This window comes from Fimicolochytrium jonesii (assembly GCF_025526975.1).
Source record: "Fimicolochytrium jonesii strain JEL569 chromosome Unknown EV422scaffold_5, whole genome shotgun sequence".
Lineage (NCBI taxonomy): Eukaryota > Fungi > Chytridiomycota > Chytridiomycetes > Spizellomycetales > Powellomycetaceae > Fimicolochytrium > Fimicolochytrium jonesii.
Genome location: NW_026515672.1, coordinates 358,247 through 379,900, shown reverse-complemented (window position 1 = coordinate 379,900; position 21,654 = coordinate 358,247). Strand labels below are relative to the sequence as shown.

Sequence of the window (21,654 nt, the reverse complement as noted above, 5' to 3'; positions counted from 1 at the left end):
CAGCACGCAATGTAAGAGAATACAATAGATACAATGCGAGGCAAGTCACGTGACTTGAATGACAATCGGACATGGCACTCGGATCTCCTGCAAACTCACTTGCGTTTGCTCAACTTGCACTCTCTCCCATCAGCCCAACCCACTGCAATTCATCAGATCTAATCTACAGCGATCTACTTACCTTCACACTTCGCTCACTTTCAAGCAAAAATCAAACACAATGGCTGGTAAGAACATAGCCTCGTCTCAGTCATCGTTGCGTCTGTTGCCTCTGGTGCCGTCATTCGGAATGGCCTCGGCAAGTCCCTCGACACTGCGCAGATCTACTTTCTGCACAGCCGGTTCTCGCCCTTGTTCCTTAAAGTTCCATCACAACCTCGTCGTCACTCGTTCACTCAACTCACTCTTCTACCCTCTCGTACTTTCTAGGTGGAAAAGGCAAATCTGGCAAGGAGGCCACCAAGGGTGACACGAACTCCAAGTCTCGTTCCGGACGTGCTGGTCTGCAGTTCCCAGTTGGACGTATTCACCGTCTTCTCCGCAAGGGCAACTATGCTCAGCGTGTTGGCGCCGGTAAGTTCAAGCTAGCACTTCTTTGTCAAGTGATTGCCCCTGTGGCTAACCGCTCATACCTCAGGTGCCCCTGTGTACATGGCTGCCGTCCTCGAGTACCTTGGTGCTGGTATGTCAACAAGACTCAATGTCTTAACCAGATTCTATTCACTTGACCTTCCTCCCCACTCATGCACACTCTCGCCGCTCAGAAATTCTCGAGTTGGCTGGCAATGCCGCCCGCGACAACAAGAAGTCTCGTATCATTCCCCGTCACTTGCAGCTTGCTATTCGCAATGACGAGGAGCTGAACAAACTTCTTGGAAATGTCACCATTGCGCAGGGTGGTGTTTTGCCCGTAAGTCTCATTGAGCAAACGTCGATTAGGCTTGTCTTTCGACTCACTGGTTTCATTCCTTGTTTCAATCAGAACATCCACAACATCCTGCTCCCCAAGAAATCCAAGACCGGAAAGGGAGCCGAGAAGGCTGGTTCCCAGAGCCAAGAATATTAGCTTAGAATATGAAACCATTCCCGTGGTCGGAAAGGATTTGAGAGGTGGAAGTCATGGTGTTCCGAACATCGATTCCGTAGCTATGTACATTAGTATAACCCAAGATGTAACCAACTGCCTGGGCAGTAGATGTAAATTGGAATGAAAGTATCGGTGTTTCACGTCGAAGCTTTGGGTGTCGTATGATCTGGACGGCAGATTTTGGTTGCATGTGTAAGGTTGTGAAATGTTGCGGCGTGCATTCCTGTCATGTCATCACTGCGGTCTGCTTACGCGGTTCCCACCTTTCCCACCTGCTCCACGCCTATCAAGAACAACAAACCATTGTCCAACCGCTCTTCCCTCACGCGTCAGCCTTTTCCTCAGCCATTCTTCTGTGGGAGTCTTAGCTTCCGAGCGACTACGGAGCGTTGCGTTCAGGCAGTGCGTCAGCCCAGCTGGAAGCGTTAAACACGAAGACCACGTAGAATACTTCGCCCGGATAGCCAAGATGGAGGGCCTTTCCGTTTCCGACATTGAAAAGCTGCGGGCGGAGAAGCCAGTGATGGTGGGTACCAGAGTCTGGTCGTCCAGCACTCTTATTTGTGTCCTGCTACTACCAGGTGTTCTCAACAATGCTTGAAATGTAGATGCCTAAACTGCAGGACCAGTTGAGTATGTTTTGCAGCTCAAGCGTTTTGAACTCGCTCAATTCTCACGCGGATGGTGATCTCTGGCGCTTGTAGTCATCGAGTTCAAAATGAAGACAGGTTTGTGGGCATCTCTCGAAGGCGGCAGCTCGATGAGGTGCCTCATACATTGTTCTCGTAGGGGCAGAAACAATGTTGCAGGTGTCCGAGGATTCGCAGAAAGGCTCCACTATCGCAAGGGAACAAGTGGAGGCCCAACTTGCTGCCACGAAGAAAAAGATTGCGACCCTGCAACAACAGCTGGATCTCTACAAAAGCATCCCTGACCAGCCTGTGAGCAAAGCACACGCCTTTCGCAGCATAGATGATCTCAAATCGGGGAAGTCATCACTGGTGCTGGATGAAGACAGGCGGCCTCACGCCAATGCGGGATTTCAGTCGGAAGCACGACGATCGGATACGCGGCCTAGTAAAGGAGTCAATCCCCAGTCTGTGGCATCAATACTGGGCCGCGTGTCCAACGAAAGTGAAACAGCTTCCACGAGAATGGAAGCGATGACTAGTTTGGCGAAAGTGATCAAGGCCGCACCAGACTTCTATGAGCACTTCACAACAGATGCGGTGGTGCAAAGTCTTCGAACTTGTTGCGCAAGTTCATCGAAAGATGTGCGGGCCACTGCCTATCGAGTCTTGCGACATACGGCCACAACGCACGAGTTTTTGGATTCGATCGTCAAAGCGCATGTGGATGTCTTCATAATGAGGACGTTGACGCGAGATCAGAGATACGAGGTGGAGAAAGAACAAGCTCTCAAGCTTGTTCGCTCGTTTTTGGACATGAACGGAGGGGCAGATATTCTGCCACAGAGTCTTGTTCGATCGTTGGTGTCTCTCGCAGAGTCTGCGGACGACAAGTTTCGGGGCGTGTGCTTAGAGACACTATGCGAATTGGCGATACGCAACATGCCTCTCCTCACCTTAGCTGGCGGCACTTCCGTCGTCTTCGGCGCACTCCTCGAGGTCACGCCAGAGCTCCTGGAGGTCGTTGTAAAGACCGTGCTGTATATGCTAGATTCACAAAAAACGCGTACTTACATGCGGCCGTCGGTGGAGCTGGAGATGATCATTTCACAATTCACCGACGCCTACAGTCGAGGGTCCGCAAACGAAGGGAAGCTTCTGGCATGCGCCAAAGCAGTAACATTACTGTTCAAGTCTTGGACGGGAATAATATATCTGTGCTTGGACGACAAGCGAGCCATCCGGTCGATTGTCGAATCTCTACGCTTGCCGTATGATGAAAATAGGAAAATCTTGCTGGAGATGCTTTTCGACATCTTCCACATAGAAGTTCCCAACTGGTATCCAGACTTCATCTCGGCACGGACGCATCTTGCACGGCGCGGGTCAATATTAACCACCGGCGAGATTTCGGAAGCAGAAGCCGCGATCCTGCAAAGGCGGTCCGTGAAGGGCAAGAACCTGGTGGATCACTATTTGAGCATGGTCCTCATCATCTTTGTCGATGTCGGGCTAGTCGAGGTCTTGATTGAGCTCCTGCAACACGAAAACAAATATATCACTACGCGAGTTACAATTCTAATCGCGGAGCTGCTGAATCTATGCAGCTGCTTACTACCCAGCACATATGGGACGAAACTGCAGAGCCTATCAACCCTATTCCGCGTTGCAGCCGATTTCCAAGATGAGAATAAGCGGCACCAAGGCACAGTTGCGTTGACATATATCGATTCGCTGCGAAGGAGCAAGGGAAAGGGCGAACCACAAGGTCCCAGAAATGAGAGCGTGCTCGACCGTGTATCCACAAACGGAGCACAGGCAGCTATTCAGCGCCAAGTCGAAAGCGTCAAAGCTCGCATGGGAATGCAGATGGATGAAGCACATTTCAAGATCCTCATCGCCGATTTAGAGAAAGTTCTGAGTCTCAAGGAGCATACGAAATGGAATTGGGAAACAATATTGGAGCTCATTCAAGGGCCGCTAAGAAATCCCAAGCGTTTCGACGAGGCCGTGAAGAACAGCAAGGTGGTCAAGCGACTCATGTCCTTCTATCGCCCATTAAATCGGCAGTTCTCGGATATCCGGCGGAGTAAAGCCAATAACAAGTACCTCCGCGTCGGTTGCGAGCTTCTGAAAACATTGCTCTCGCATGCAGACGGTGTTCGCTTCTTAACCGAGAGCAAATTCTTGCCGGAGATTGCCGATTGCCTGGGCCAACTCGATCCGGGGCAAAGCACTCCACAAGCCGACGTGATTTTCTCGCAGGAAAGGATGGAGGACACCATGACTGGAGAATACTTCACATTGCTCGGAGTCTGTATGCTATCAGTAGAGGGCATTCGGTACGACCCATATTTCGCCATACCTCTGAGAGTTGTTGACTCTGAATGACTTATATTTTGCCTACGCAGGATCTTTGAGAAGTTTCGAATGTTCAGTTTGTTCTATCGGCTCACGGAGCTTCGAAGTCGTTATGACCTTGTAATGGCTTTGATCCGCAGCATGGATTACACTACGTAAGTCCAATCTCAACTTCCAATGCTCCGGCCCATTTATGCACTAATATCATCCATGAAATTTGAAGAGAGAACCATGCTCGTGTCCTGCTTTCAAAGCTGATGACATCGGGTAACAGGGTGAGTGTCTAACCTGAAGTCCATCTCACGAATCGTTTTGATTGTATTTCTAACTCGCTTATATAGAGCGTGCGACTGGCAGCAACTAATCATCTGCGCACGATACTGGAAATGGATATACCAGATTTCTCGGGTTGGGGAATCCAACTCCTAGTGACGCAGGTTCGTTGCCAGATGTGGAAGACGTCTTCGCATAAGGGTGGTAGAAGCATTGTACCGAAATTCAATTCTCGTATGTTACCTCTGGGCATGCCACCAGTTATATGATCCCTCGATCGAAGTGTGCGAGACAGCAGTGGAATTACTGGACATCGCCTGCAATGACCCGCAAAATCTTGAATCGGCAGTGAATTTGCGACCATCCCTAGACCATCTTGGGGAGGCCGGCAATCCTTTGCTGTTGAGGTTCGTCTCGCGTTTCTGTTTGCGCACATTGTCGATGGTATAGGATTGACCGACAGAGTGCAGATTTCTGTCATCATCCGTAGGATTCACATACCTGCAGGAGCTTGGGTTCATCGAGAGCGAGGTGGACTATTGGTTTGAGGTTGGTAAGGCGATTCGCTGGGGAAAAATGTGGATTGCAGACCAACCAATTAGTTCTTGCTAGGAAGGGAACATTCAGTATGCCGTTCGACTGGAACTGTCTGTACATCGAGCATTCTTCCCCAATCGGAAATCCGGCGGTGCGAAAGCACCGCCACTACCTACCCAAAACGATCGCGATGCGAAATCGAAGTAAGTATTTTTTTTTATCATCCCTGGCCCGCAGAAGGTCTGACGCGGATATCCCTCGCAACAGTGTGGAGGTTGACGGTACAGCTCCGCCCCATTTCTACGGTGAACTAGCTAGTACACCGGAAGGTAGTCTACTCTTGCGCCGGAAGGGCCATTTTGCCAAATTTGCAGATTCGATACGGAAGGCACTGGTGCATGCGGACTTTGCTGAGCTCCTGCAACTCAAAGGGGTTCTATGGGCTGTGGTAAGATTTCCCCTTTGATTTTCGCTTGAGGCACAAAAATCTAATGATTGGCTGATCATCTGGGAATTTGTGCAATCTTCGAAACTCGTAGGGCAACATCGGCTCCGTCAAAACAGGCCTCCCATTTCTGCTCGAGTTTGATGTCATTCGCCAAATCGTCGAACTGGCACGGACATCGCCGGTCATAACACTGCGGGGCACTTGCTATTATGTTCTCGGTCTGATTGCGAAAACGGCTCATGGGGTGGAAGTGCTGGAGGATTTTGGATGGGAGACGGTACTTCGGCCGAACGGGACGTTTGAGGGCTTATGCGTACCTAAAAGCCCGTCAGCTCTGTTGGCTGTGCCAACCTGGGATTTCAAAGGGGCTTGGCCAGAGTATACAGTCGACCCTCAGCATGCCTTCGACGCGCTGGACGCAGACGAGCAAGGGATATTAACTTGCATCGGCAACATGAGCAATCACATTCTCGCCAACGCGGCGTCTAAAGCACTATCAAAGTACGTAGAACGCCATTCGTCAAACACGTCTTCTGCAGCTAACGATATCAATCTCAAAACTCCAGGCTGCGGACTGACTCGCCCAATGTCTTCTTGTCGACATCGCTATATACCCGACACGTCATTCCGATGCTGTCTATCTACCACTTCCGCTTATCTGCGCGGCGCTTCATTCATGATCTTTTCGACCGGGTGACGTTTACGGATGCAGAAACAGCTGCGAAGCTCGACGAGATACCGCGCATCTCATTTGTAGAAATGCCACTGCCAAGAAGATCACGGAGTCGAAAGAGGACCAGGAGGAAAATGGCTTTACTTGAAGATGGTCTCTGGGAAGAGGAAATTGAGGAGGAATCAGATAGTGACGATGATCATCGACGGCACTCAGGGAACGAGGATGACAGCGATGAGGACATCAGGGAGCAAAGCTCTACCCTCGATCTAGACGCCGATGGGGCAGGCTTCCCCTTGCGAAACAAGCGGTCTTCTGCAATTGCTCGCCGACAAACTCATCATGCACAATCAAATGCGCGACCGAATCGGGCCTCACTCAACGTTAGACGAGCAGTGACAGTCAAGCAAGCTAATCCTGCTAACTATGCGACAACCAACCGGAAACAAACGAACAAGATCAAAGCGAGAGACCCAAAGCCAGCGTCTTCCCCTAGCGGCAAGAACATGGGCAAGGAGGTGAAGAAGCCCGATAGGCTGTCCTTGAAGCCGTTGGCAGTCACCAAAGGGTTTCCACCGGCTATCATGTCATGAATGTGACTTAAGTCTAGCGCAGACTGTCTATCCTAGCTACATGACCTTGGGTCTATACGGCTCTATGTATATTCATCATCGTCTCCGTTTTGACGGCAAACACATGGCTGGGTGGCTCAAAGTGGACTTCGGACTTCTTGCTTGCCGTAACGTCAGGGTCACGTTTCATGTCTCCGGGGACCTCCACGTTTCCGATTACTTGTGCTGCCTCTACTTTTATACTTATTTTCTCCTCGCCTTCGGTCCGGATCTCATCAAGAATTGCCACCTTCTTCTCAATACGTCCATGCTGTGCAAATTGGTTTAGATCTGCGGTGAACAGAATTGAATGGGCCCAGCCCGCGAATGGGCCGAAGGTGTCACGGAAAAAGTCACCGATGGCGACATAGTGTTTTGGCGTTAATGATTTTGTTTTTGCTCTAGTTTGGAATTTCATCTTGTAATCTCGTTGGGCAATCTGCAAGAAAACGTGAGTGAGGTCAGGACATCGCCTTTCGCGCATTTATTCCTTGGGGAAAACCGTAAGGCGTCTCTCGGGCAACGTACCTGCCAGACATGGGTATCGACGGGGATAGCGCCGGGTTTATCCATGCTCATCAGGCAGATGCAATCCGCCACCTTCGGTCCGACTGTTTGTCATTCGGGAGACCATGCGTCAACGCTGTTGCTTCCTTCATATTCCCATCCGGAGAGGCTGCCAAGTTCCACGAACCTCCGGCCAGTTTGATAAGTTCAGCTCGACACTCTTCATAGGGGAGGTGTCTTAAATTCTCTAGCCATCCGCCATTTGAATCCCCAGCATCCGTCTTCAAAGCAGTTTCTTTTTCCATTATGTATTGCGCCGCCTTCATGATATACTTTGCCCGATATCCAAATCCCAACTTCCGAAGTTCAGATTCCATGCCATCGCCCGCCAGTCGTGCTACGCTTGGAAAGCCGTGGTATGGGTGTGGATGTCCGGGCACAGTCCCGATGTAAGGACCATAGTTGATGCAGAGGTTGTTGACCTGCGACGCATTTCGGTCAGATAGGAGTCTAACATTTCCAGTAACATTTGACATCCTACCATCGAAGTGATCCGTGGTATATTATTGCAGCTCGAGCATATGAACGTGAATACATTTTCAGTCGGATCTTGCCTATCGTCGGTAGCAGCATCGTTGTTCAGATCCTTAAGCATCGAATCGGATCCTCATATATTGAGCGGCCCACCTTAGAATCCTGATTCCCGCAAAGAAGGAAGCTTTCTTCTTGAAGTTCAAATCCATCTTCCACTTCTCGTAAAGCCCTTTCAAGTCCACGTTCAGCTGGAAGTAGTCCTCCAGAACTGGGCGAAAGGCCTCCTGGGATTCGAGTGGAGCCGTGGTGGCAAATTCATCTCCTGCGGTTTGTTCATGTAGTTTGAAGAGGATATCGCTCTCTGTGATCGTAAAATCGCAAGTGAACAAGGCGTACAAGGCGGGCATCCTTGGGAATCTCGACACCTACCTTCCTGCCTCAAGGAGACAATCTTGCCCTTCAATACACTGGTCCACTCTTCTTCTCCCGTTTTGACCCATCGAAAACTTTGTCCACAGTTCAACGTCGTATCCAGGCGGAGATCGGCTGGGGTGACGCGCAGTGATTCCCACTTCCCTGGTGTTGTGAGGTTAAACATTCGCCGGCGGTTCCAAAACACAGCAGTCGACGAGCTCCTGCCGGAAGGTACTAGACAGCGGCGTCGAAATAGCAAGGGACTGAAGCACGGTGTTGCGTAGAACTTTGTAAGGCCCATTAGCAGCCGGACATAGTGCTGGGCCTCGAGTCCGCGTTCACCTCGACAATTGGCTCTGCACTGTGCAGACTGGCGGCTCTGGCGGTGGTTTCGGCCGTCTCCAAACGAAGGACAGCAACACCTTTTTTGACTTGACGAGCAAGAGCGTCAAGGAAACGTTCTCAACGACAGCGACGCTGTTGAGCAGCAATGAGCATCTTTCCGAAGGAGTCTATTCAGGTACGCGACGTTCGACTTCAGCATGGTTCCCACATTCTCATTGCAACGTCCGCAGGCCATAGCAGACTCGGCGGGCATAACCATCAAAGACGACGTAGCTGTCGCCCTTGTCCAGGATGTCGAATATAGATTACGAGAAGTCGTTCATGTAGGTATCTACTGCGTTTGGGGTGGATCCTGCGACCCCGGTCTAGCGACGACAGAGGATGATCTTACTGTTGGAGCGTAGGAGGCACGAAAGTTTATGAGACATGCGAAGAGGAATAAGCTGCATCCGGAGGACGTCAATCATGCGTTACGGGTCCGCAACGTCGAGGTGAGGGCATGATTCACGTTCATGGAGGGATTGATGGAACTTTGAACTGAGCTTGTACCTACGATTGCAGCCGTTGTATGGGTGGACGTCCGGCAAATCATCAACATTCAAGATGATAGGGCAAGGGGCACAGCCGTTTTTTTATGTGGAAGATCAAGAAGTCGACCTGGAGGAAATATTAAATAGAGCGCTACCACCTGTACCGTTGGATGTGACCTACACGTCACATTGGTTGGCCATCGATGGAGTGCAACCGGCAACCGTACATAATCCTACACCGCCAGGTAAGGAAAGCGAAGGTTGGAACATCCATGGAAATCTGTCTCATCATTGAGACTAACCCTTTCCGTTCAATAGCACGGCATCCAGCCCTTGTGCAGAAAGCAGGCAGAGCGTCACAACCACATCGCGAACCTCTGGTCAAGACAGTGCTTACCAAGGAGCTGCAATTGTACTATGAGAAGGTTACAGAGGCAGTTGTGGGTGAATCAGAGGAATTAAGAGCGCTGTCGCTGCAAAGTGTTGCAAAAGACCCCGGAATCCAGCCTTTGATCCCCTACTTTGTGCAGTTCATCGGGGATCAGGTAAGGATCTCAGCTTCCTTCGAATGAGCTTTGCTCTGTAAATTCTTACTCATTTCCGCCTGTTGTCAGATTGCTGAGAACACGAAGAAGTTGCCAATGTCTTTCGCCATGATGCGCCTTGCCCGAGCCCTCCTCGACAATGCCAACCTATTTATTGAACCATACGTACGTGACTGCGTACTTTGATACCCTTTGTCGCCAGGGAGCCAGTATTGCATATGATGGAAGCTGACCTTCGCTTCTGTCCCCTCCCTAGCTCCATCAACTGATACCCAACATCCTGTCCTGCATCGTGGGCAAACGCCTCTGCGAAGATCCAGCAACCGAAGACCACTGGGCTCTCCGCAGATACGCCTCCCAGCTCGCCTCCTACATTTGCGTCACCTACGGCGGAACTTACCAGAGTCTGCAACCACGTGTCTCCAAGACGCTCTACAAAGCCATCGTCGACCCCGCAAGAAGCTTCGCGCAACGGTATGGTGGCTTCGTCGGTCTAGCGGCTCTGGGAGACGAGGCAGTGCGGATTGTGCTGAAGAAGAAACTGGGGATGATCGGCGAGTTGACGGAGGCGGTGGTTAATGAGATGGAGGAAGGTGGGACAGTGCCGCAGGCCATAAGGAGAATGGAGGCGATCAAGTGTCGGGAGGTCGCGGTGGTATGTACACGTTCAAAACGCCTTGCGCATGCACCCGGGTGTGGCATACTAACATAGGGTTGGCAATCCATTCCACAGGATATCGCAATAAAATACTACCGCAACATTATCGAGGAACGGACCGCAACTGGGCATGGACCGACCGACGGACCGGAACTGCGCAAGGAACTCGATGACGAATTGGGTGTGCTTGCTGATGTCGTCTGGGATGCTCTCTTCAATTCTTCGCCCTCAAATGGCGTTTGATGGGAACGGAGGTGGGGTCTATCACCGACGGGTCCTCTGACCATTTGAAAGAACCTAATATGTACATATTCACGCTCTGAAAGCACAACCAACTGATGCTTTGAAGATCACTCAGACGAGCAATGTAAGTTGTTCCACCCGGCCGTGGGCTGATTAGCTGCTACAGGGTTTCAAATCTAGGATGCACCTGAAATCCCCGGCACCATATTTCCCATCCGGCCTTGACCCACTGTGTGCTCGTCGGCGGGAGCCGCCCTCAAGCCAACAACACCTGAAATTGGTTCACATGTGTGCTACCCTGACGAGCCGCGAGGGTAATAAATAAGACAAAGGCGACGCTCCTGTATCTCCATCAAAGGTCAACCCCGATGGCGTCAAGTAGCTTGCTTCGATCGTCGCCTTCAACAACGCCCACGCGGTCTGCAACGAAATCATCGCCTTCGCGGCGCAACCCATTGGCTAAGCGGAGGTCGGTGGCAGGCACGCAATGAGATGAACTAGACCTTCAGGTTTTGCAGTTCATCTCTGGCATAAATGGCAAGGTCGTTTCATTCCCTAGTTCCCTGGGGTGGTCAATGTGGTACAAAATCCCAACATATCCCAGTTCCTCTGCGAAACCAGAAACGTCGCTCGGCGTTGTGAATATTCCGTCTTGTAGCATGCATTGGACGCGGCACATGACATGCAATACGGCAAGCACTTATCCGTGGGGTCTCGAGCCGCTGCTGCATCATCGGTCAGGGGAAACCCAGCAACACCCAAGGATGTATACACACATAATCGGTGTCGGGAGAAATGCTATTCGCCTGACTGTCATGTTGGCTTTTCGGAAAATGCAGAAGAGCTTTCCATCCTTGATGCCCCGGTTTGGCTGGAGAAAGCTGTCGATTCTCTGAGACATAGTACGCGCTGGCGATGGGCACGCACTCAAGAGAGGAACGCGCCAAGATCAGTTTTTAGACGGGGATGAATTTTCACATGTGAGCGCGCGGCGTGGGACATATGTCCGAGATTGCGGCACGGATGAACCCGCGCGTCGCCTGCCCGCGTGACCGTGTTCCCAGCTGTCGGAGTGTGCGCTCTGCGCGCCGACTTGCTTTTCCCAGGGCTCTTGCAAGGCTCCTCCGCTTCTCCTTCCGCTTTCTTCCCCGTGAGCAAAGAAAGGGCAAAGGGCAAGGCGCAAAGGAGACACACAAGGAAGCTTTCTTCAGCACGTCTGGCTGAACAACAAACATGAGACGCTATATCCGTGGAGGCGCTGCTGCATACTCACATCACAACAGAAGGTCGTTATAAGTTAACGGGCCATATAGCAGGAGGCACAGCTGCAGCGGCATTTCGTTATTTCTTGCTGCCAATCTTGGTGTCCTGGGAAAGTGCTTGACAACGATACCATGGCACAACGAAGCATATCCGCCGTGTCTTGCGCAACCCGAGCTCGCCGCCCAAATGTGGGCTCTTCTTCATCGGCAGCTCCATATTTCCCACCTGCTTCCTCAACAGCGACCACCAGCTCAACACAATATCGGTTTCCCACGCCCTCCATACCCAGCTTCTCTGCATTATCACAGTCATGCCAACCGTCCACATCGCTTTCCGTCCCATCGCTCCCGCAAGACTTACCACTACCCAACGCCTACGAGCTAGCCATGATGGAAGAGTCCGAAGAAGTATCGGATGGACGTTGGAGAGGACGAAAGGCACGCGGGAGACGACTCTCAAACGAGGCGGATTGGGACGATTGGTGTACTGGTGGGGTGGTTCGAAAAGCCAGCGTGGATAGTAGGATCACCCGGACGACAACAGCAATGCAACTGTCGCCACTTCCGCTCATCAATACACGCACGATACCATCACCATCACCATCGCTACAACGCGAAACCGACAGCCAGAGCATCCGTTCCATAGAAACAGCCGACGCGGAAGAAGAGAAGGAGGCGGCTATGGAGGCTAGTTACGCGCACGCGTTGGCGCAGGGCGGGTTCTTGGCAACGTTGGGGGTCAGGGCGGCGAAAGCACGGCAGATTGCGATTGAGAGGATTTCGGCTGTTGCTCGTCATTTTAGGAGGAATCCGGTCACGATAGCGCCTCATGCCGCTGTGTCATAAACACGATGTTTGCGTCGAACTCGGGACGACCATAATTTGTATGTACTCGATTATCTTAGAATAATACCCTTTGCCTCGTGCAGCCTGACGTTTGATAATATCTCCGATCGAAAATCTTCACTGCTATTCGAAGCTCAATGTGGCAGAGCTGGACTGTTGCCGCACCCTTTCCTCTTCCAAGGACAGGTCCGATTTCTGGCCTTACCCACAAAGAAGAGCGTTAACGCCCACCATTTCGTGCTGCTCCCACCTCCCAAATGCATCCGCCTCCGAATGAATGTCTGTCGGTACTACACACATCGACGTTTCTCATCTCTTCTGCGGGCGGGTTCCTAGTACATGGACGATCAGAACGGGTGAACGCTTATCATCGATACACTTCCTTGATTCACACCCGTTGTTCAAAGGCAACGGTCAGTGGAAAGTTTGACCGCTAATGTTGCCGAGGGCATTCACCTCGCAGGATATAAGCTTATCTTCTCCGCCTCCATGCTTCCATCATCATACATTCACGGCCATCAATCCTTATAAAGTGGGATCCGCGGAGATTCCATGCGCACTTACCTCGCTTCATCCGCGTCCGCGGAACTTGCGTGAGCGGAATCGCTCCAGTCATGTACGAACTACGAAACTCGCTGATCGATGGCATCCACCCCGCGTCCAACGAAGCGAGAAACGAGAGGCATCTGTTGAGAGAATATCGCATGTACCTGGGCACATCCTACTTGTCCTTCAGTTGCGCGTCCAGCCTATCGTAGGAGCAAAGCAACGGAGATGACATGAAACGCTACGTACCTCGTTGCTATTCTAGCGATCTCGTTCGCCTGGTTGAAGTACCTAGATGCACTGGGGGGAAACAATGGGAGCGCAACGTACCTTTTGAAGACATGGAGTGTGAGAGGATCAAAGAGTCGATGGGAAGATGCGAGACCGCGAGTGCCTTGACGCCCATCTCATTTCGCTGCCGGGAAAGATGGCGGGAATCATGAGGCGGTGTGTAAGACACGTCCTTTGCAGCGATCTCCGGGATTGCGAGCGGCTTGAGAGGAACGTGCGGTTTAAGTGGTGGTAGAACGCTTGCATGAGTGGCGTCAACGTTGGCACCGGGGTCCAAAGACGGTCTGATATGGGCAAGGGAAAGAAAAAAAAACTTCATCGAGAGTGGGAATTTGGAGAGAGAGGACTTACCTTCCGAGTCATGCCATCATCTCTGGAGGAAAGAGAAATGGAAGCTCGTGCTACCGCGCAGCGTGAAAGTGTACATACCTGGGATGTGAAACTTCCGTGATCTGCGGGTAAAGAGGAGATCAGCAGGCTGCCCTGTAGTACGACTCCGGACGCATCTGAAATCGCCTCGTCGCCGGCAAGCTGGAAAGGATAAGCTGGTAAGATAGGACCTAAAGATAGGACGTACCTCCGTTCAATACTTGCCGCCAAGCTACCGAAGAGACAAAAAGAGATGTTGATTAGCATACGGCGACGTAAACAGAGACGGCATACAAGTGTATCCTTGTGAGCCCGCATCCAAGCGTCCCTTGCCGCTAAATCCAAGAAGAAAGAAAAATTAGGACCGGTGTCAGTGTATGATGATCAGAGGAGAGAGCGAAGGGAAGAATACCGACAGCGGGTCGTCGCTGACCGAACGCAAGGGACTGGCCGAGCTGGTGAATTGTTGAAGACCGGACATCCCTACAGGGTGCCGCCTACCTATGCCTCCACAATCCAAGGATGGGGGGTCTCAGTAGTGCTGGAATTGACGAATGCGGCGGATTGGTGTCATGCGACGAGATGTCGCGCGCGAAAGTCGGGAGGATCGTGACGTCGAAGGCTACGTTGTAGACGTCCGGACGCCCAAAGGCGCTGCGTACTTATCCTCCCCATGGCGAGGGTCGAAACGGGAGGAATCAGGTCTCCACAGTTCTCGGATTGGCGAATATAAATCGGCGAAAACCGGACACAGTGGTGCTGCATACTCTGAGGTAGTTCTGGATGACGGAAGGCGAGCGCAACGAAGCGGCTACAGGATGAGGATATCAACAAGGCAATAGAATTCGGAGGTTAGCGAATGCGGATAATGTTCGCCGTTGCTCACGAGTATGCGTGGTACGAAAATCAAAGCGAAAAGTGTATGGTCGATGATTGCAATCGAAAGTTAGCGCGAAGAGTGAAGTCGATGTAATGATCAGGGAATTGAATGGATGGAGCATGGAAGACGAATGGGAGGAAAATCCGAAGGCGCTTGCGTGCTTGAGATGTGGCGGCATGGAAGTAGGGACTTGTGCAGGCCGGTTTTAAATGGAGCTATTAAATGTGAGCTTCGGCCAACAGAATAATAAATGGAGCGATGGGAAGCGATTGGAGGAAATAGTGACCTGACTCTCGCGTACACGCCCAATAGCGATCTAACCGACCGGATACGCGACTTCCAGCGGTGACTTGTGCACAAGAGGTTCAGATCTGAGAGTATGGGGCGAAACAGTGTGGATGCGAATGATCTCAGCGAGAGAAGGAATGTTGCGAGTGCGCCGGTTTGTGGGAACGAACTGTGAAGGCAGGATGCTTGTTATATATTCGGCCAGCCGGGACCTTGTGCGGGAGAGTTGTCCATGTGCCCTGGCCAGGCTACTTGGGCCATAAGCGGGCGCGGTCTTCGTACGAGGGAATCATCGAGAAAAACTCCGACCAACGCGCGTTTGATTACATAGGCATTTTGCTTTTCGACAGTATTCTGGTTGTCAATCTTTCTAACAACAAATACATACATGCAAACGGAGAAAGACATGTCTTCCTGACCGCTTGGATCACTTGTGCTGTACGGTGCTGTGAGTAGCACATGCTGGCCGGCCTGGCCTGGTTGCAGTCCAGAATCCAGGTGGTGCGGCGTCCACTGTTCAGTTCATCGCCCACCAAATGACCTATTCGTTCAGCATTCGAAAAACGCTTGCGCCTTGAGAAAAAAATAAAGAAGCATTGTCTTCTGCGGACTGCCGCCTCAGCTGCATGTCATTTGTGACATTGCTTTAAACCCGGGATTCATGCGGATAGCATTAGGACGATTAAAGGAGCTGCTGAGCGACCGGACGGAAGCCGTTCCATCCGTTAACAACTCTTGATCTTCCTCATTCGGTATCAGCGCTGCGGCGTCAGGACTTCTGCGACGACGTCAACGCTGTTAGCAAATACGATGGCATCCGTGCGTACAGAAACCAAAACCATGTAACTTGGCTATCATGTAACGAAGCATGGGACGGTGGCCATCACGGCTTCGCTAGCTCAGGACGCTCCCCCAGTCAACCGAGCCAGCAAGTCCGGAGAGATTGCAGTACAGTGGGGAAAGATTTACGTCGTGTTCGGCACTTTCGTTCGTGTGGTGACCGCTTCAGCCGTCGTTTGACTGGGCGATCCCGACGCGCTTCCTCGCCGTGCGTCAATCTGTGCGTCAATGGGTGATCAATCAGAGGGGCTGTGAGAGAAGCATGCGTCCACGTGACCCCACTCTAGTTTATTGTTTTCTTCCCTACTTGTCGGAGTACGCTGGTCCTTTTCCCCTTTTTAGTCTTCATCCATAATAGAGCTTGAGACGTTGACAATATACCTCATTGAGCTTTCTCTTACATGGTAGCATCCACCAAGTTCAACTGAGAGGACCACTGCAACCGTCGCAATCAACGAACCGATCTTTCCCCAGCCGTTTTGTCGATTCCCACGACGTCCCGCGCAGTCTTAGTTACTTTCATAGGTTTTCGCGGCAAACCCCGGTGACGACTTTCCATCCATCCATCCATCCATCCACCAGCTTCATCGCGCAGCAGGAATGACGAAGATCGGCAAGACCAGGTCCCGCACCGTTGTGGTCCGCAGCGAAGCCTCCGATGGGCGCACGTTGGAACGAGTACAAGAGGAGGTCGAGCGTACGGACCAGGCCATCCGGGAGGAGGACCAGGCACACGACGACATTGACCACCAGGAACTAGCGGACGAGCAAGAGACACAGCAGGAGGAAACCGAAGTTGAGGGCCCGCCCACCCCGCCGGACGATCAGGCCACCGACGACGACGCCGACGGGAATGACCCGGAACTTCCCACCCGCGCTGAACTCGCTCAACTCTCCAAGCGCCTCTTTCAGCAGAACCAGGAGATCATGGCCCTCCTCCGACGCCAGACCGCGGACGCCAAGATTACACCCGGACCAGCCCCGGTGGCCTTTGCTCCACGCGCCACGGGCCCCTACCCGAACCGCACCCTGCGCATCGACCCTCAGAGCCAACTTCCGTCGCCCATCACCCCTGAGGCGTTGATCATCCCGGAAACCGCTGTCGCTAAAGATTTGCGCAAGAGCCTTCACCGCTACGACGGCACTCGAGACATTGCCAAATGCAATCAATTCCTCTCGGCCTTCGAACGCTACTTCCGCGCCGCTCCGCCGATGACCGACGTGGGCAAGATCGAAATGGCCGCGGGCCGCTTAGACGGTCTCGCCGCCACATGGTTTGACCAGGTCGGCTGTCGCGTAGTCGTCACTTGGCAGGATTTTGCAGCTGCCGTTCGAAATCGCTTCGTTCCCAGCGGTGCCACCGATCAAGCCCGTGATGCACTCGAGACCCTGAAGCAGTTAACCTCGGTTGACGCCTACTACAAGGAATTTCAAAAGCTTCACTTATCCTGCCCGCAAGTCACCGAGGCCGACGCCACAAGATACTTCATCCGAGGCCTCAAGGACCGAATCGCGGAACACATTCTCGCCCAATCGAACGTCAAGACACTCTCTGTGGATGAGGTCTATGACATCGCGGACCGGCTCGATCGCGCCAGTTACCGCTCCTTCCTCGTCAAGAAAGCCAAACAAGACCAGGACCTCCGCGCCAACCCCTTCGCTTCGAGCAGCACGCCCACAGCCAACTGGCCCGGGAAACGCGCGTTTCCGCAAGGTGCGGCTGTGGCTCAAGCCGATGCCAAGAAGAGCCGCTTTGCCAGCTGGCCAGCCGCGAAGCTGGAACGCTTGACCCCTGAAGAGCGAGCCCGTTGCCTTCGAGAAGGGCTCTGCCTCCGGTGCCGCCAACACGGCCACGTCGGATACCTCTGCCCCAACATGCCCCCTCGGCCAGTCGCGATCCAAAACCTCGAAACCTCCGACGCCCCAGACGATCGCTCGCCGGAGAGAGACATGACCCATCCGGACCGCCAGATCCCGACGGGTTTTTAAAGCGTCCCAGAGCGGCGACCACGCTCTCGGGACCTAACCTTGGTCGACCCCCTGATCCGACACCCGGCGACGGCGAAGCAACCGCCCCCAGGAAACGACGTCGGGTTCGTTTCTTCACCGACACAACGCACGTCCAAAAACCTTCCGCTCTATCCGATGCCAACCGTATTCCCCTCAAGGCCAGGAAGGACCGTACGCCAGTGCAGCCGGTCCTCCACACGAGACGCTCCGTAGATCCCGCAGCGTTCCGACACTCACTGAGCGGACCCCCTACCCTGAACACCACATACATCCCTGTCTTCGACAGTGACCAAGATACTCCAACGGTGATAAGTTTGGCAAACCCCGCCCCCGTGCTCCACGGTGACCAGGACACTACCCCCATCGTTCGCGATGGTGACCCAAGACCAAAGACCCCGTCCTCGACGGTGACCACGACACTGAGCCCGTTGGCCGCAACGGTGACCCTAGATCCCAGACCTCCTCGGAAACCCCCCAAGACCACCCCCGTGGCCGTTGCGCCGGACTCAAATACCTCGCAAGCTCTAATCCACATCAAACGAAGACTGAAGTCCGTTGGCGGCACCCTAGACGCTCGACAAGAACAAGCCCTCCTCGCGGAGCTCTGCGTACATTCCCGGAACTGCCAAAACGGACCCCTCGTAACCGACGCCCGGCTTACAGCCCAAGCCACCATTCACGGCCACCCAGCGACAGTCCTGCTCGACACCGGGTGTTCCACCTATGTGATAAGCGACCAGTTTGTCAAACGCCATCGCCTTCGCCGTCGAGAATCCCATATCCATCTCGAATACGCGGCGCGGGACTCCCGGGGCTCGTCATCTTCCTACACAGTCGCAGATATCACCATCAACGACTACGCCGAAAAACTTCCTTGGATTGTCGCCAATATCCGGTACGACGCGATCATCGGACTTCCATGGTTCTTGGCCTTCAGCCCCGCCTTCATCACAAGCGGACCCCGCGTCTCGTTAGCGATCACAGACCCCGACACGAGTGCCCGCCACCTTTTGCCCACCGACGCTCTCAGTGACCTACCACGACGCCGCAAACCCTTCACCAGACCCCGCGCACCAACCGTCGCCCCGTTGGAGACCAACGGGCACGACTCCGGCTACGAGTCCGACGACGTACCACTCTCCCATCACCAAGCACGCCGCGTGCTCCGCAAGGGAGGAGTTGTGGTTGGGGCGATCACGGTCAAGCCCCTCAAGGATCCCGACAAGACGGACTTCGCCACGAATCTCGAGACTGTTCCTGCACAAGTCCGCGACATTGTCGCAAGCCACGAGGAAGTCTTCCGCATCAATGACAAAGTCGTACCCAACGTAGAACATTCCATTCCAACGCAACCCGGCGCCAAACCAGCCTTTGCGCGAGTTCACCACATGGCGCCGGCAGAGTTAGAGGAATTGCAGCGCCGCATCACACTACTACTCCAGCGGGGGTGGATCAAGCCCTCTTCGTCCCCTTGGGGAGCGGCCGTCCTCTTCGTAGCCAAGAAAGATGGCGGGCTCAGATTCTGCGTCGATTACCGGGCTCTCAACCGAGTAACAGTCCCCGATCGTACCCCAATTCCACACCTCTCGGAGCTCAGAGACCGGCTCTCGGGCGCCACAAAATTCACCACTATCGATATCCTCGATGCGTACCACAAGATCGCACTTCATCCCAAGGATATGCACAAGACGGCGTTTCGGACAAGATTCGGCCACTTCGAGTGGACAGTCCTGCCCATGGGCCTCACCTCCGCGCCAGCGACCTGGACTCGTTGTATGAACTCTATGTTCGCCGATCTCATCGACAAAGGCTTGATCATCTATATGGACGACCTGCTCATATACACCAATGATGATGCAGAACACCGGCGGATCCTCCACATCGTGCTCTCAAGATTGGCAGCTAACGGCTTATCCGCGAAACTGCCCAAGTGCAAGTTCTTCCAGCCATCTGCACTTTTCTGCGGCTTCCTAGTCTCCAAAGACGGTCTCGCCCTTGACCCGGCCAAAACGCTAGCCGTCCGGGAATGGCCAACACCCATCGACCGCGCCGAACTGAGGGCCTTCTTGGGGTTCACCAACTACTTGGCCGGGAACGTGCGCAACTACGCCAACCGGGCCTTACCTTTGACCAACCTCCTCAGCAAGACCGTACCCTACCTGTGGACTGCCGACGCCGCAGCGGCCTTCGCCGATCTCAAGGAAGCAATCTCGACTAGCCCTGTACTTCAGTGGTACGACTCGAAGCGCCCCATCTTCCTCCAGATCGACGCCAGCGGGTTTGCGATCGGCGCATGTCTGAGCCAGCCACCGCCCGATAAACACATCAACGTCGCCCAGGCCGACTGGAAGACACTCCTGCCCGAGATGCGACCCGTCGCGTATTGGAGCCGCAAGTTACTTCCATACCAAACGAGATACGGGGTGCACGAAAGGGAGCTCCTGGGACTCGTAGAGGCGATCAAGGCTCTATCTCCATACCTCCGGGGACAGCGCTTCTACGCCCTCACGGACCACAAGGCTCTTACCTGGCTCGAAACCCAACCCCACATCTCCCGTCGACAGGCCGCGTGGATCGAGACACTGCAAGAGTACGAAATCAACATCCAATACATCCCCGGTGAAGCGAATACCTTGGCCGATCTGCTATCGAGACGCGCAGACTACGCCCCAAAATGCTCCAAATGCTCCAACATTGCCGAAGTCTCAACCATCGTCACCACATCCACCGATCTGCACGAGATTGTACGCGCCGCACTAGCCAAGGACCCCCTCGCAGACAACATACGAGCTGCCCTCAAGCGGCCAGTCACCGCCCGTAGCCAAAAAGAGCGGCGCTACGTTGAAGATGACGGCCTCCTGTTCTATGAACATCGCTTATATGTACCCGACATCCCGCTGCGACTGCAACTCCTCCACGATGCCCACACCGCAGGCGCCGCCGGGCACCCAGGCTGGTTTCGAACCTGGGAGAAGCTTGTTCGCCAGTTCTATTGGCCAAGAATGGAGCGCTCAGTCAAATCATATGTCACCGGTTGCGACAGCTGCTTGAGAGCCAAAACAGGTCGACGCCGGCACGGACTCCTCCAACCCTTACCTATTCCGAGCGCACGATGGTCAGACGTCACACTGGATTTCGCATTCTTACCCAAAGACGCAAAAGGACGGGACCTCCTGATGATCGTAGTAGACCGCCTGACAAAGCGAGTCCACTTGATTCCGACGCATCGAGAAGTCACGGCCGAGGAGATTGGGGAGCTCTTCTGCGAGAATATCATCAAGCTCCATGGCATCCCATCCACCCTCGTCACTGATCGCGACACCAAGTTCACGGCTGCGGTCTGGCGCACCATCTCAACATACCTCGGCTTCGAAACAGCCATCGCGACCGCCGCGCATCAACAGACCGATGGACAAACGGAGCGGGCGGTCCAAACGCTCAAGGACATGCTCGCCGCCACTCCTGACCTCACCGGGCGAAACTGGTCAAGATACCTGGCCGCCCTCGAATTCGCCTACAACGACTCCATCAATGCGTCCACCGGAATGACCCCGTTCGAGGCAGATCTCGGCTTTCACCCCCTGACACCGCGCAGCATGGGCACAACCAATCTCCAGCCCATAGAGCAGACCACATGGGCCGGGCGAATGGGAGACATTGTGATGCTCCTCAAAGAGCGTATCCGTGAAGCCCAAGACCGATTCGCAGCCTACGCCGACGCACGCCGAGTTCCTCAAGATCCCCGCCTCGGCCCCGGCTCCCACGTACTTATCCACCGCGACGCCATCACCGTCCCCGAGTACAGAAATCTCCCCAACGCCAACCTCAAAATTCTGCCCCAATTTCTGGGCCCGTACCCGGTCCTCAGGGTCGGTCCTCAACCCAATACCTACGAAGTCCAACTACCCCCAATCCTCCAGCGACAGC

At 53.5% G+C, this 21,654-nt stretch overlaps 6 protein-coding genes across 6 annotated transcripts; 4 read left to right on the top strand and 2 right to left on the bottom strand.

Moving 5' to 3' along the window:
- Positions 1 to 122: 122 nt before the first annotated feature.
- On the top strand, positions 123 to 1,234 carry EV422DRAFT_521154 (histone H2A.x). Its single transcript, XM_053069735.1, has 5 exons — positions 123 to 227; positions 430 to 573; positions 638 to 682; positions 765 to 910; positions 983 to 1,234. Exons 1-5 carry the CDS (start codon positions 221 to 223, stop codon positions 1,064 to 1,066), a joined length of 426 nt encoding a protein of 141 aa, XP_052927520.1. The 5' UTR covers positions 123 to 220; the 3' UTR covers positions 1,067 to 1,234.
- Positions 1,235 to 2,439: 1,205 nt separating this feature from the next.
- Positions 2,440 to 6,899, top strand: EV422DRAFT_611701 (Rapamycin-insensitive companion of mTOR, N-term-domain-containing protein). The gene is made up of 10 exons (XM_053073882.1): positions 2,440 to 4,058; positions 4,128 to 4,232; positions 4,301 to 4,352; positions 4,419 to 4,514; positions 4,612 to 4,757; positions 4,821 to 4,899; positions 4,963 to 5,090; positions 5,155 to 5,335; positions 5,427 to 5,836; positions 5,902 to 6,899. Exons 1-10 carry the CDS (start codon positions 2,455 to 2,457, stop codon positions 6,599 to 6,601), a joined length of 3,501 nt encoding a protein of 1,166 aa, XP_052927519.1. The 5' UTR covers positions 2,440 to 2,454; the 3' UTR covers positions 6,602 to 6,899.
- On the bottom strand, positions 6,654 to 8,258 carry EV422DRAFT_493980 (DNA N-glycosylase; the record flags this gene model as incomplete). Its single annotated transcript, XM_053067711.1, has 6 exons — positions 6,654 to 7,058; positions 7,148 to 7,230; positions 7,314 to 7,608; positions 7,668 to 7,740; positions 7,814 to 8,021; positions 8,090 to 8,258. The coding sequence occupies 6 exons, from the start codon at positions 8,256 to 8,258 to the stop codon at positions 6,654 to 6,656; spliced, it is 1,233 nt and encodes a 410-aa protein (XP_052927518.1).
- Positions 8,259 to 8,564: 306 nt separating this feature from the next.
- On the top strand, positions 8,565 to 10,395 carry EV422DRAFT_565415 (uncharacterized protein; the record flags this gene model as incomplete). Its single annotated transcript, XM_053072312.1, has 8 exons — positions 8,565 to 8,594; positions 8,650 to 8,742; positions 8,824 to 8,910; positions 8,981 to 9,194; positions 9,268 to 9,494; positions 9,564 to 9,659; positions 9,751 to 10,149; positions 10,228 to 10,395. The coding sequence occupies 8 exons, from the start codon at positions 8,565 to 8,567 to the stop codon at positions 10,393 to 10,395; spliced, it is 1,314 nt and encodes a 437-aa protein (XP_052927517.1).
- Positions 10,396 to 11,789: 1,394 nt separating this feature from the next.
- EV422DRAFT_565414 (uncharacterized protein) lies at positions 11,790 to 12,503 on the top strand (the record flags this gene model as incomplete). The annotated part of the gene is made up of 1 exon (XM_053072311.1): positions 11,790 to 12,503. One exon carries the CDS (start codon positions 11,790 to 11,792, stop codon positions 12,501 to 12,503), a length of 714 nt encoding a protein of 237 aa, XP_052927516.1.
- Positions 12,504 to 13,458: 955 nt separating this feature from the next.
- On the bottom strand, positions 13,459 to 14,145 carry EV422DRAFT_356618 (uncharacterized protein). Its single transcript, XM_053066602.1, has one exon. It carries the CDS (start codon positions 14,025 to 14,027, stop codon positions 13,656 to 13,658), a length of 372 nt encoding a protein of 123 aa, XP_052927515.1. The 5' UTR covers positions 14,028 to 14,145; the 3' UTR covers positions 13,459 to 13,655.
- Positions 14,146 to 21,654: the final 7,509 nt, after the last annotated feature.